Genomic DNA, 15,593 nt, shown 5'->3' on the forward strand with positions numbered 1-15,593 from the left:
GCTAGCGCCGTTTCTGCTCTTCTGCGTCGCACATTTCAGGCTATTTGGTGCAAAAACATATAGCCTTCGAGATTTATGGTTGATGTAAGGCAGCCATGACGTGAAGCATAGCCTCCGAGATGTGTACCGACCGTCCGCGGCTTTTGGCTGCCTATTCGGGAGCGCTGAATAATTCGAAAATATTGCATCCATGAATTCGAATCGAAGCGAATAACGAACATAGAATCATTCAATTAAATATTCGACAATACCCTATATTCGCCCATCCCTGCAGCAATTTTCCCTGATAGAGGCACAAATTCCCTGAGTTTTCCCTGAGTTTTTCCAGAATATTCAAAATCCCTGAGAATTCCCAGTTTTCCCGGTTGGTAGACACCCTGGAACTTGTCTTCGTCTCGGCCCTCACAAATATGTTTGCTTGGTGAAACATTGGCTCCAAGCTGAGGCTTCGCTTGGTCACCTCTGTTACTCAACTGAAGTTTTTATCTCCTTGCAACCTCTGACTTGTTTGAATACATGTACCAAGATTCTTTTTTAACATGAAACCACAAATTGCATTTTTCGAGGATCTGTGAGCACTAATTTGGCTTTCTTATATGTTTATTTAGTGTCCTTGTTTATTGACGAAATATTTGCAGAAGTCCTTGTAAGCGCTGTTGTCTCGATAACGTTCCTTTGTTTCCCTACTCCACTTGTTTCAAAGCCTGTTTTTACACTAAACGTGCAGCAGAAATATCAAGAGCAGACAATATGTGATGTAAAATTTAGCATTATGTGTGCCCCCCCCCCCCCCCAACACTTCGTGCCTCTCGCCAATGTGTTATGAGAGCAATGGGACATTGCAGCTCGAGCTTATCTTGATGACAGTACATTTTTGCCAAGCAATCTTTATGTTCCTTTCTTTATTCTAGCTGAAGTCGTCGAATGCAGAGAATGTAAAACGTCAAGCAGCACTGTCCGCAATACAAGTACGAGGGTAGCTCAGCATAAATATAGCTGTCTGAAGCTTCGTTCTCCCTCATTTAGCGGCACGCCAAACACGATGAGAAAACTTCGCTCGATTTCAGCTTTGGTTTCTATTAAATAGATGGTTATCTGTGTTTCTGTATGTTGTAAACTCAGTAACGGACAACATTAGGTCTACCTGACCTGTACGCAATTGTGAGCATGTACTGCTTCATTCACCATAGACAATAGGATCCGTACAGTGAACAGGCAGCGCAGCAGCGGTGCCGGGATGCTCAGCGTCGCATGTGGCAGGCGCCGCAAAACTGGGAAGGTGGGAAAATGGCGAGATTTCGAAACTACGTATACACGTCTCCGAAAGTCGCACGTGTATCCGCGATACGCCGTCTTCTTTTTTTGTGCGTGTGTGTACGGGAAAGTGCAAGCGTGACCCTCATGTGATGTTACAAATAGTTTTTACAGGGTTCATGGGCCTACTTTCATGAGTACTTTCATGGTGCAGCGTTAACCAGTGGAGACAAGCTCTACGCTGCTTCGCACGTTACCTCTGTGAAAGAAGTGGACGGTGTGAACGTTAACGCGAAGTGCCGTTTTCAGCAGGGAAAGCAACTATACGAAATCATCCTTCAGGTGAGTAAAGCCTACTGTTACACTAAAATTGAAGCCACTAAACTGGCACCCTGAAAACGTTGTAGTTGACCAATTTTTAATTGATGCCTCAGTGTTGGCAATGCATGCCTCATTTCGCACCGGCGCGTTGTACGCCGCGGCTACAGTGTACTAGAAGAGGGCAGTGGGCTTACTCAGCCGCTCCTCTGACGCAGTCAGCGTCGCATCCAAGGGTGGCGCCACTGGCAACTTCAATGGAAGCTTTGCTTGCAGAAGCTTTGATTTTCCTTGCGTTTCTGACGGTTTCAGTTCGAAGCAGTTCACACTCTTATTTGTTTTTAATTTTGACATACTTGAGAGTCTTTACATATCTTTAGAAGCACTATATTTGTTTAGGCCACATGATATTTGCCATAATAGTACCTTGTGGAAAAGGAAGACGGCAACTCTTGGGCAATTTGCTGCCTATCCTAACTCTTAAACCATTCTTGCAAAGAGGTCGTCGCTGACGGATTTTGCTTATGTGGAAGGGGCCTTCGAATTATCGGGCAATCGTAAAAAAAAATTGAAAGAAAATTTTGAATGAAAGGGATGGTGACCAAATATACAGTTTCATGCCGTGTTGACCTAATGTAAAATTTTGTCAGACAGAAAACAGTGCGCACAGTACCCAGCTGGGCTTAAAAAAAAAAGAAAACATCAGGCATGCTAACCAGGTTTGTGCCTTTGCTTAGCCAAAATGAATTTGTATGTATGTATATTTCATTGTTCCACTTTAGTTGTTCCATGCTTCACAGTAGCCTTCTGCGTTTATTATTAACCATCATTACGCTGGCACACATTTATTAAATCAAATCAAGTTGATTTTTTCCATAAAGAAATGGAGGGAGGCCTGAACAAAAAGTGAAAACTAGTTCACTTGACAATTAGGCTCAGGCCTATGCTTATGTACAGCTATATAAGGGTAAGCAAAATGAAGATAACAGGGCTGTTGCTGACACAAAGCTTTTATTTGCAAGTACAGCAAGCCATTGTTTCATGCACTTCAACTCATAAGCAACGGTTCAACTTCAGCTGCTTGGCCCTCTGCCGCTTTCCTGCCTTGTCACAGTTAATTCCTTTCACATAAAAATGCAGACGTGTGACAATGCAAAAACGAATTATTTTAGCTATGAGGCTAAGAGCGTGCACACTGCAGCCAACTTCGAAGGGAACCTTACTCTTAACAACTGCCAGCATGTCCATAACGCTGTCAGAGTGTGGCTCACTCTGACAGAAGCAATCTGTGAAAAGATCCTCTAGCTTTTTCACGAAGCCGTACAGCTGACTGGAGGGATAAAGGAGGCCTCCTCGGTCACAGAAGTTTGTTAGCCGGGCAAGTTGAAAACTTTCGCTTGGTGGCGTCATAGTAAGCGCAGCTTTATGCATTCTTGGCATTTTGTGCTGGAATTGGCAATACACTCCCGCGCAACATAGCCCGCAATGTGGTAAGTGAGCCTCGAGTCGCTTCTGGCCACGTGCTGGTTATGGTCGTTTGAAACCCGCAGGCCCGTGCAATGCTGGGATACCACGTTTTGTGTGGCCTCTGTGGCAGTAGTGCTAGCAGCAGTTTGACTGCAATCATTTCGGTCACATGATGCTTCGAGATAGTCAACTTCCAGTAAGGAGGCCAGTGTACCTTCCTCGCATTTTCCTTCGCTAACTGACCTAACTAGACCATAAAAAGAAAGACATCCACAGTGATCAGGAACTGCGGTGGACATGAGCACAAAACGTGGCTCGAAATGGAGCTCGCATACTGCGCTCGTGTTGTCCAGGGGCTTGTCAGCTCTGTGGAGGTTTTTTCCCCACTCTTTCCGCCTATTTTTATCCTTCGGGACACCAAACAAGGACAACTTCGGCCCATCCTTCACATAAACATAGCCTGTTTGGCACCCAGGCGCGTAACAGTGATTTTGTCGATGCCACGGCATGGCTCAGTTACTGCAAGGCATACTAATCTCTTGCAGGCTATTTGCGAAAAAAACACTGAATGAAAAAAAAAAAAAACACGCGACGACGTCCACAAAAGAAAAAAGAAACAACGCAGCTCTGCAACTCCAACGAATATGATCGGGCACTGGGCGGGCACTGGGAAGCTGCGCCGTCGCACCGACGCTCCATTGAAACTGACGCCAGCGCCGCCGCTCGGGCTATCGGAGAAGCTCATATTTGCAACATTCGTGGAGCCGCCACATCGCATAGCCTCCGCCGGGGAGTAAGCCCACTGCCCCCTTCTAGTACACTGTACCGCGGCCAATCATTTGATGTCACACTGTTACTTTAGATTGTCATACATCTCGATCTGGACCGCATGCAGCTACACGCTCACTCGTAGGCTGTCGTCAGCAGAGTCATGTCGAGTGAGCTTAACTCGATTCGGATTGTTGGATGAATCGAAGAAAAATCAGAAGAAAGATCGCACCATCTGAAATTGTGCCTCTCAAGTGCCAGCGGCCAAAACGAGGATAGTCTATGAATTAGCGCTCGCCAGCACGAAATAGGCTTCCTTGCCATAAAATATGGCTCATCGCACATGCCAGTGCAATGCTGATCATACCAAATGCTAAGGCGACGGCAAGCAGTCGTCAAATCAGCACAGTCGTGACAAATTTCTTTTAAATGTTCAGCAGCTCACGACACTCACGACACAGCAGTTCAGCGACACTGACGACGAACCAGACGACGACCAAGTTTCCTCGACGGCGTCATCAGAAGCCGGTCGCACAGATGGAGCAACAGAACAAAGCCCACCACCCGTGGCACTTTGGAAGTCCCAGCGACAGCCAAAACCACCCCAGCGGCTAGCGTATGATGCTAACTTCAAACAAATAAGCACACGGTGAACCACCTTCTATCAATATTCTTTGAGGAAGGAAGATGTATCGTGTCCGCACGTGTGCGCACTTCTGCATGCGCACAAGTTATTATTGATGGAAGCCAAACCAACACCCATGTCTTTATCAACGAACACACCCCCTTTTCCCTCTCCCTGCAGTAGTATATTAACCGCATTCAATAAACGACGTCGTTCACTCTTCTACTGCTGTCCCGGCGTTTCACTTCGGCACTTAGATGCCGATACACCGACTTCGAAGGCCTGCGAGAAGTTTTGCATGCTATCGACGGCAGTAATTGAGCTGGGCCACCTGAAGATAGACTTTATGATGAGCTAACTTGCTCAAAGATCAAATCTGGTTATGCTCTACTAGAAAGGCAGTTGCACTGTGAAACCCGAGAGGGTAACAGAATTTCAAGTGCGTGTGCTGATGCCGCAGGACCAACGAAGCATGCCAGGCATAAAAGGCGTAGGTGCAAGACGAGAAAGGCGGTCGAGGTCGAGGCGTCTGGAATCAAACATGCGAAGCGCCATGGTGACAGGGGCAAATGCGCAAAGGTCAAGATCAAGCCAGAGACTGTGAAAAAGCGAAGGAGGGTAAACCCCAAGCTTAGGCGTTTGCTGCGGTCAGGGACCGGCGTGACGCAGGTCGCGAAAAGGAGAGTTTCGCGAAGATTGAGGCGTGGTGAACGTCGCCTAACCACATCTCGCACAACGCATAGTAGGCAGAGGGACAAAAGGAAGCGTCCGGTATGCTGCCACCGTGGCCGATCACTCGCGGGGGAAATGAAAGGCGACTGCCTAGCAGATAATGGGACAGTGCGCGCGGGTCTGTCAATGCATCCCCCTCCCAGTACTTGGAAGCGGCTGTTCGAAAGTCGCAGCTACAAGGTGTGTCAGGCAAATTAGTGGGTTTTGCCGTCTTCGCGACGGCACCTTGCGAAATCTCCGGAATGCGCGACCCCCTCGAGTGCGTTTGAAAGAAAGGGGTGCGATTGGGGCCCGAGAATAAGTAAACAAGGAAGACGGGTAGTAATTTTTTCTTCTTTTGTATTCCGTCTGCGGGAGTTTTTTTGGTTTTTTATTATGTTAACGTCTTCGGCTCAGGTTAGACCAACTATATAAAAGGGAGTGTGTACGCAGCGACAGGTAAAGAATTAAAATGCAATGTGTCAGTTGCATATAGTTTTGCATGTCACGCGCAAGTTGCGCAAGTTACTGTTTGCACGAGTTTGTAGTAAGTCGTAAATAGTTTGCCCATCTGTTTATTTGGAAATTTCGGTATTAGGTAAGGATTATGTAGCTTTTTTGTGCTAAGTGTTACCGAATGTGAATTAGTGAAGGCCTTCGCCTTCCTGATACGTGGAAGCTTTAATTCATAATTACTTAGCTTCATTACATACAGTAGAACCTCGTTCATACGTTTTCAAAAAGTATGCGAAGGATAAACGTATGATCCGGGAAAACGTACGATCCGAATCCAGTAAAAATTTAAGCTGACAAGCCCATATTGAGGTGCAAAAGTAGAAAACATTTATTTCTTGCAAAAGATAGTTACAGTCGAATCTTGTTAATTCGAACTGACGCTGTGGTCCCGTCAAAGTTATGTGTATTCCAATGGGCGAGAACGCTCACTAATTTGAATGCGAAAGCACTTGCGATGGTTAATTCGAACATAACCGCGCACCAACAATGCTCTCAGCAGCACGCCAAATCACGTGGAGGCGCCTCCGACTGGCAATGCTCCGACACCCCCATAATGCAAAAGCTTAGGAGAGACCCCTCAACGCCGCGCGGAGAAATAAAAAAAAAGAAATAAATACCGCGGCGAAAATTTCCTCTCTCAAATGAGGCTGTCCGATCGAATTATCGTCACGTGAGCGCACCGCAACACACCGGCTGAGCGCAAGAAAGCGCGAGGTCGCCGTTTCAGCATCCCGCCGGAACACGCGTGTACGCGCCGAGAGAGATTATAGTTGGAAAGGGTGAAAGAATGGGTGCAGCGCGATAACTGTCTCTCAATAGAGGAACCGCGCTGCACAGGTCTCAGCCAACGCCCGTGCGGCCAACGAAACTGCCCTCTCCGGCCAACGCTCGCTTCAACGGCGGGTTAAGGTGGCGCTCACGGAGACAGTCGAAGGTGAGGGACCTACGAGGGAGTTGAGAGGGAGCCACCGACGCGACGGGGTTGCCGAGGAGAGACCCCTGCCGACCTCCTCCCTCACCTTCGACGAGGCCCGCTCCCCGAAGTTTCGTTCACTGCCGTTATGCGAGCGTTGGCTGCAGTTCCGTGGCCTTCGCTCGCTATGTGCTTGTACGCCGCGATATTTCACGACTCGCACCGTTCGTACGTAGCGCTATGGTGCATAAATACATAAAAAATAAGCCCTTTGAGTTCAATTCGAACAAATTTTTGGGCCCCTTCGAGTTCGAATTATTGCGATTCGACTGTATTTTCTGCTAGTGCGTCACACCCTTGGACAGGAACAACTCCTTTTGCGCACATTGCAGACCCTTGTCTGCATTTTCGTTGTCTTTCGTGCGAAAGAAGCTTTGTAAGGCTTCCAGGCCAGCAAGGGCTTCGGCGAAGGTAGCCGGTGGGCGCAAGCCTTCGTTCTCGCCACTGTCTTCAGGCGCCTCATCCGCCACCACCTCCGCTAAGATCTCGGCGAGTCGTAGCGCCCTGCGCCTGTTTTCGCCACTTAGTTGTTCGCGTTGAAGCGAGGTAGCGCAAAGGCCTATTTGCTCGCCGCTGCTGCCGCGCTTCGTCCCTGCGGGCGAAAGAGCAATGCAGAGAAGTCGCGGAAGGGGGGGGGGGGGGAATTCAGCACTGCAGAGAAGCCGCGCGGCGGCTGTCTGCCACTTAGCGCTTCACAAGAACATGAGAGCGGCCTTTTTGCACACCTGAAGGATAATTTTTCGCTGCACAATGTATCATACGACCGCAGTTTGCCGTAGTGCTGAACGTTGCTGCCGAATAATCGTATTTTCCTGGAACGTATTAACCGGAAGTATTAACACATTCCTCTATGGGGCTATGTTAATTTTTCGCGATTGCGAACGTAGGAGCCGGTAAATCGTATTAAACGGGAACGTATCAGCGAGGTTCTACTGTAAACCCAGTCCGTGTCTATTTGCGAAGACACATCATCGGAAGTTTTTTGGTACTTGTCCGGATCGACGAGCACCTTGTGTTTAGGGTTTTCATTAGATAGGGGGCTGTCAGATTTTTGGAATTGGTAAAGTCTGGCGATGAGATTGGCTTGCAGTGGTGCCTGCAGCATTGTGTGTGGCTGACAAAGGTCACTCCTTGGAGCGTGTCATCTTGCATTTCTGCAGCCCAGTCAGAGCCCACCTATGAAGAGGCCTTTGGCGGGAAGATCATCATTCCTGGAAGCAGCGGCCCCATGACTTTGAGCAAAGCAGGCATCAAACCGGCCGAGCTGCATGGAACAACTTGACCTCCTGATGCATCATCTGGAGGCGGGGGTGCTGTTGTGTCTGGAGGTCCTTCGGGACAAAGGAGGCCAGCGCCGACTCAGACGCGCCAACCTGGCGCCCCTTTCTCACGGCCGAGAATTGTCACCTGGGACTGAGGGATTAGCAGTTGGTCTCCAGGCTATCTCATGCGTCGCTAAACGGCAGCGTCGCCCCTTCGGTGCGGTTCCGTGAATTACCAGCGCAGCCCGAAACACGACGAGGCCCGGCGTCGATTGCGACGCGCCAAGCTGGCGTCCTTTCGAGACAGCCACCGCCCTCCCTGGTTCCGCGAACTGACCGCTATGGAGAGGCGAATCTTGGAAGGGGCCAGTGTCTGGCAATCCCGGGGGAACGACATCAAGGTTCCCAAGGTGTCAACCGCTGCCTGTGTTCAGGGGTGACCTAGCAAGATTGGAGGCGGAGCCCGGCGGAAAACGACGACACATTGCGTGCGGGATATGGCCACCTGATCGAAGATGGTGATTGGCTAAACGAACTACAGTGTATTCCCTCGTCGAGTGAAAGAGGGAAACGAAAGGGATAAAACAGAGGCTTGACCATGTAGAGACGCTCAACCATGTAGAACGCTCGGAGGTGTAAACGCTACTACATGCAAAGGTGTTAGCACGTAGACGGCTCCAATATCATGGAGCCCATCTTGTAATATACCATGTACAGTGTATATAAAACAGTTTTCTAATCTCCCTGGATATCTCCTCCTCTCGGCACCTGGCACGGCGCCATACATGGAACCCTTCGTGGCCGCTCGGATCGTCGGCTTTCCACAAGAGGCTCTGTGCGTACTACCGACGCTTTGTCAAAAATTTCTCTAAAATCGCTGAACCCCTCAACCACCTTACGAAGGAAGGCGTCCCATTTGTTTGGGGTCAGGATCAGTGCCTCGCGTTCGATACCCTCCGAAACCTTCTCCAGGCCCCACCTGTACTCGGTCACTTTGACAAGAACGCTGACACGGAGTTGCACACAGACGCCAACAACGTCAGCCTTGGAGCTGTCTTGGTTCAGTGGCAAAATGACGCAGAGCGTGTGATTGCCTATGCGAGCCGAACGTTATCCGCTGCCGAGAAAAACTACTCTGCCACAGAAAAAGAATGCTTAGCCGTTGTCTGGGCCATAACAAAGTTTCGGCCATACTTGTATGGTCACCCATTCAGAGTAGTCAGCGACCACCATTCGCTTTGCTGGCTCGCGTATCTCAAAGATCCCTCCAGTTGCCTTGCACGATGGAGCCTTCGACTGCAAGAATTTGACATCAACATCGTTCACAAGTCAGGACGCAAACACACCGATGCTGACTGTCTCTCAAGTGCAGCCGTCGGAAGTGCCCTCGCTGACCTTGAAGAGGACGTCAGCTTTCTTTCTGCCGTATAAGTAACAGACATGGCTCAACAACAGTGCGACGACTTGGAGCTCAGCCCTCTCATTGACTACCTGGAAGGGCGCACGTCAAGTCTTCCTCGAAGTTTCCCACGCGCGCTAGCCTTCTTTTGTTTCCGGCATGGCGTCCTTTATAAGAAAAACTTTGACCATACGCAAGCTACCTACCTGCTAGTTGCGCCGCCGACCTCACTTCGTGACGATATTTTACGTGCCTGTCACGACGAACCATCGTCCGGACACCTGGGGTACACACGCACGTTGGAACGAATTCGCCCCTCTAACTACTGGCTACGTCTCGCAAAGACTGTGAAGCAGTACGTTCGCACGTGTCGCGACTGCCAACGACGTAAGACTCCACCTGTGCGGCCAGCAGGACTGCTACAACCAATAGCAATACCGCAGAGGCCATTTCATCAGATTGGTATGCACTTGCTGGGATCATTCCCCACGTCTTTGTCCGGCAATCGGTGGATTGTGGTCGCTACCGATTACCTAACACGCTACTGCAAAACAAAGGCACTCGCAAAGGCTACCGCAGCAGACATTGCCCATTTTTTCGTACATAGCATTGTCCTCCGTCACGAAGCGCCAGCGGTCGTCATTACCGATCATGGGACAGCTTTCATCGCCGAGATGTTACAGGAAGTCTTGAGGCTAAGTGGCACTTCACATCGCAAAACGACAGCTTATCACCCCCAAACAAATGGACTGACTGAACGCCTGAACAAGACAATTGCGGACATGCTGTCAATGTATGTGGCCATTGACCACAAGAGCTGGGACGATATCCTTCCTTACGTCACTTTTGCGTACAGTACTGCAATTCAAGGAAGTACAGGCTTCACACCTTTTCGCTTAGTGCAAGGTCGAGAGGTCACCACGATGCTCGACGCCATGCTCCTTCCCGACAACTTGGAAATGTTTCACACGGATGCGGCCATGTTCGCCCAGCGCGCCGAGGAGGCCTGTCAACTCGCGCGATGCCGTATTCAGTGTCGCCAAACAGCAGACACACGGCGCTACAACCTTCGCCACCGAGAGGTTGCCTACAATCCTGGTGATGAAGTGTGGGTGTGGACCCCCATCCGACAGCGGGGCCGGTCAGAAAAGTTGCTGCGTTGCTACTTCGGTCCCTACAAGGTTGTACGGTGACTCAGTGACGTTACCTACGAGGTTCTCCCAGAAGGCACCCCAAGAAACTCCCGTCGGCTTCCTGAAATTGAAGTGGTTCATGTTTCCCCCAAGACTAAAACCATATTTTCCGCGCCGTGACTCGACGGTCGAGTCACTATACTACATTGAAGACTTACCGTCGTTCTTTTTTTGTTTTTTTGTTCGTTTTTGTTGTGTTCTGTCTTTTTTTACTTTTGTTCCTTCTTTCACAGCAGCAGATTGTTATTTCGCGTTACGACACATTTCTTTCGTTTATATTGTAACCCTCATTTACAGCATCGAGACAATGCTTCTTTAGGAGAGGGGGTAATGGCACATGCCGTCACATATCTGTCTGATGTGGCACGTACACGCTTGGGGATTGGAAGAAGAGAACGTTCTTCTTTTCGTCCGGTAAAGATGTGGACTTTTGGCTGGCTCTGTTGTTTCGCCCGCGACAATATAAAACAGTTTTCTGATCTTCCTGGATATCTCCTCCTCTTGGCACTTGGCACGACACCACTTATGGACGCTTCGTGGCTGCTCGGTCCCTCGGATTTCGCAACACTACGCACACATTCTCCAACACGGTCGGAGTTATCAGGTTGTTTTTTGAGTAGCTTTAACATTTTCTTTGCAACTGCAGACATAATTACTCACGGATACCCTGCCTCAGCCAGGCGATGAGTTTGGTCGTCGAAACTATTCTCTGGCACCGTTTGCTGCTGTAATGAACGAACAAGCCCAACAATATGTTTTGACCAGTATTTCATGCTTGTTAATGTGATGTTTTTTTTTTTAAATTGAATCCAGTATTTGACGCTTGTTAATAATGTTTTACAAGTTCTTTTTTTTAACAGTGGAGCTGATTAAGCCGGCCGTAATGTGTGCCGCCTGCCACTGCATTGCCTAGCAACCACCTCGCGGAGCGTCGCGCGCTATGCTGGGGAGAGAGAAAGAGAAAATGAGAGCGAGAGAGAGAAACAAATTGTAGCAGCACCAAAGAGGCAACGCGCAGAGGTGCTGCCGACGCCATCCGCGCTTCTCCATTTCGCCGCATTGACGCCGAACGCTCGCGGTGACCGACTGCAGCAGGCACCTCTGACGGCGGCTCGGCCGAGCTACCACCAGCTGCGCGCTACTGCGCATGCGCCGTGACGTCATCCCGGCATGTCGTCTGCTGCGCGGCGCCCGTACACTATGCATAGCTCTCGCCCCACTTTCCCTATGTGTGCTCGGACTGCAAGTGCTTCGCGAGGCATTCCCCGATGCCATGGACCACGAGTAAATGCTTATACACTTCGTATAACTTAGCATCACTTCGTATAGCCAGGACCAGCTAGGAATCGATCAGCTCCGCTGTGCACAAGTGGCTCTGCCTTGCGCCACTTGTGCAAGCTACCCCGATTTTTTTTCAAATCCAGTATTTGATGCTACTTTTTATGTGACTTGACTTAATTTCTTGTTTACTCCAGTACTGCTTTGGATACGCATGTGCTACCAGCACATTTAAAATTGTGCAATCCTCCCCGTAATGTGTTGTTGGTGCTGAGGGTCCCGTTATGTGACATATATGTCAGTTGTCCTTTGCAAGCCTGTCACACTTTTTCAAACCAATCCCTGCGCTTGTGATGCTGGCACGTAGCCATATACGAGGCACCTGCATTTCTTAAATATGTTGGAATGAGCGCAGTGGGGTGTCACCATTGTAACAAAAATGTGGTACATACTCATGATGCCACAAAGCCCAGCTGCTTCTTTCCTCGGAATAAATAATTTCTGGTCTATTTGCAGTGTGGCGACACAGACCTGCTTGGCGTCTTCGCCATACAGCGCCCTTGAGAGTTTTCCGTTGCACATCTTCACCGGTCATGTGTACCTTTGCGTGGCAATGTGGGCACTCCAGCTCTAGCGTGCTTTAGACATTCCATAATTGCAATTTTTTCCATTTCTGCAAACCCATTTTTGCTGTGCATTTACAGTGGAATGACTGAATGCTGAGCGAATGGGTTCTAGGGCACAGAAAATAAATGTTTTGTCCTCACATTTTTGGCTACTTATGTAGCGCTGTGGAAGGAAAGCCACAAAGTCTGCTCACCCTTGAATGTCAAATGCTCTGGCCAGGAGGCTCTGCAGCACCTCGAAAGATGTGATCTGCGGGTCTAGGCTGAACTTGCGCTGCTCGGTGGAGCCATCGCCTCGCTCGCATTTCTGAAATGAACACAAATCAGGAGATGCACTCTATTAGGGCAACATGCAGCTTTTTTGTGATTGGTGCACATCACAACTGCTGGTGCTCAAACCCGACAACAATAGCATACACCTCTTTGCGAGTCCTCTGTATAAAGATTTACGGTCTCAAAAAACCTTAACACCAGAGTTAGGCACGTTACCAGTAGTTAAGCACAATTATGGCTTACTGGAGTTGCGCTCAGTCATACACCGAAGGCTTTCATTTTGGCAAATCTCTATCTTCACTCTCATTTTGCCAATGTCAGCTGGCATTCGTCGGAGGGTTGCGGATGTGCCGAGACGCACATACAAAAACATCTATTTTCCAACGCTTCGACAAGTCTCCGGCCTTCAAGTTGAACTACATTAAATTAAATTCTGGTGTTTCACGTGCCAAAATGAGGCACGCCATAGTGAACGGGAGACTCCAAGTTTATTTCGGCCACCACTTTATTGTAAACCCAAGAATCTCACTTTACAGCAATACCTCTTCTGTTCTCACTCCCCAAGTTATTTTGGTGTCTGTTGCAGCAATCCCAGCATGCTTTGAGAGTTCATACAGAAATTAAGAAAAAAATTGGTTGATCCTTCTTTCAGAGGAATTAATCATAACATGAAAGTGAAAAACATACATTGTAAGAAACAGTGGCAGCTTCCTTGCTCATTCACAAATGCAAGTCTATAAATGTGCACAGTCTTATTAATTACAGTTTCATTCGAGGAGCGAAGAAGTGACAGCGATAGCAAGCACCTCTGAGGTCTGTGCTACTGCGCAGCAAAAGAGGCACCCCAGAGAGGTGTCACAGGTACATGCGACATGACAGTGTCCGTAAGTGGCAAAACTGCTTATTATCAAATGGCACCATTTTTCTTTCACACTGCCGCCGACGCGAGAGCACCCGCACGAAGAAAATGCAAATGGCCGCGGACTCGCCGTGAAAAGACTAACATTTTGAAAAATGCATTTAAGCTAAAAGACCTGGAATCACCTCGTGTCTGGATCGAGGAGGACTTTTTGCCTGGAATTCAAATGATCGGAAAAAAACTCGTAGATTTTGTACGCAGTGAACGGAAACCCGGGGAGAAGTACAAATTACTGTTTGATAAACTTGTCATTGGTAATAAAATGTATAAATTTGATAGTTCAACTCAAGGGGTCGTCTCCCTTCCAGTTCATGAGGCAATCAATAGTTCAAATTGACGCGCGAAGCATTTTACCAATAAGAAACTGTCATTCATCGTGTCTAATTTTCGTAGTTTGCTAAGCAAGCAGGACAGCCTTACCGCACTCATCGAATGCTGTGAAGCAGACATTGTCTTGGGAACGGAAACATGTCTGTATCCCGATATTGACGATAATGAACTATCTATGTCTCGTAACTTTTCTGTATTTAGGAAGGATAGGTGTACCTCACGTGGCGGTGGCGTCATTATAGCTGTACAAAAACACCTACAAGCTAGACTACTTGACAATCTGTCTCGCATAGAAATTATTTGGGTTTCATTACAGCTGTCCGATTTTGTAACCTGTATCGTCGGCGTATGTTATCGTCCGCCAGATTCGCCTGATGATTTCATCGAAAACCTGAACGAATCACTCAATTTCATTCACGATAAGTATCCAGCATCAGTAACAATTCTTGCTGGCGACTTTAACTACCCAGGCATAAATTGGCAGAAGTGCACTGCCGAAGGCGATACTAGGAAAAACGAATGTAAGGAATTCATCGATCTGCTTTCCCAGTTTAGTTTATCCCAAATGGTTTCTGCGCCGACACGTGGAAAGTCGATTTTAGACCTCGTGTTGACAACCCATCCTGAAAATATGACTGTGCACATTTTAGACTGTCTTAAGCCCGACCCTCATAGAACGAATTTCCGGCGGCCAAGCAGCGAAATTCGTCCGACGGCGGCCGCTTGTCGGCCGGCGTCAAAAATCGCGACGCGCGCCACCGATTTGGAGGGGATAGATATTTTCGCCCGCCGCCGGAAGCGTCCAGCGCGCGGCGACCAGCCCGATCCAATCAGGAGGCAGCACTTCCGGCCGTTGCATCATGGGATTGAGTTTACGTAAAACATGGCGGTGGTCCCGGTCGCCCGCTTCGAACTGAATTTGGCGTTGTTTTTGTAGAATTCACTTCGTTCGTAGCAAAAGACTGCGCAAACGGCTTTTGCTTAGTCTCATGCCGCTTCGACGAGAGAGTGTTATGGCTAATCTTGAGGAATTTTCGAGATCGCCTCTCGTTTCGAACGCGCCTAAGCCTAGCGAGAGAAATTTTCTTTTAGAGTGCCTCGATGCTAGCGCCCTCGCTTAGAGTGGTGTCAGCTTTTGAAGGGGCAGGTGCCGCTTCCTCGACCTTGGCGGCAGCATGGCCGCCATTTTGACGCCCCCGACCGGTCACTTGTGCGTGGCGTGCGTTTTGTTGTTAGATCGGTGCTCGTTTATCTCCAGTTGTGCGTGCTTGCTTCCGTCACCATGCCCGGGTGTTGCGTGCCGCAGTGCACCAACCATTCTAGGAACGGCTGGAAGCTGTACCGCTTTCCAAGGGACCCAATAAAATGACGGATAAAATAATAACAATGAAGTCGCCGCTTCGTTCCCTTACAGCCTACCTAAGCAAGGTACACAGCTGCAGCATGTGTGTATGCATGGTGCACAAGGAGGGTATATACAGAATGCTCACTGAGAGGTACGCAAGAATAAGGCTGCGCATCCACCTGTGGCAGTTTCCAGCCAGTAGTTCGAATGGGCATGCAAGCAAAACTTGTGCTGGTGTCAACCTTTCGTAAGAAATGGACACACTGAGATCCCCCCTTGTATGCTTAAAAGATTTTGGTTCAGGTGTGCATGCTTTTTAATCCTGCATTTTGCTTG

At 48.8% G+C, this 15,593-nt stretch overlaps 1 protein-coding gene across 9 annotated transcripts in view; it reads right to left on the minus strand.

Annotated features, from left to right (window-relative positions):
- The window catches only part of LOC119431025 (TBC1 domain family member 25-like), a 330,392-nt gene that overhangs the window by 129,679 nt on the left and 185,120 nt on the right, over positions 1–15,593 (minus strand). For all 9 annotated transcript variants that reach the window (XM_049657439.1, XM_049657436.1, XM_049657441.1 and 6 more), the window contains one exon: positions 12,585–12,697. In XM_049657439.1, coding sequence (XP_049513396.1) covers positions 12,585–12,697 — 113 coding nt within the window. The remainder of the gene's footprint in view (positions 1–12,584; positions 12,698–15,593) is intronic.

The sequence above is a fragment of the Dermacentor silvarum genome, chromosome 10, assembly GCF_013339745.2.
Source record: "Dermacentor silvarum isolate Dsil-2018 chromosome 10, BIME_Dsil_1.4, whole genome shotgun sequence".
Classification (NCBI taxonomy): Eukaryota; Metazoa; Arthropoda; class Arachnida; order Ixodida; family Ixodidae; genus Dermacentor; species Dermacentor silvarum.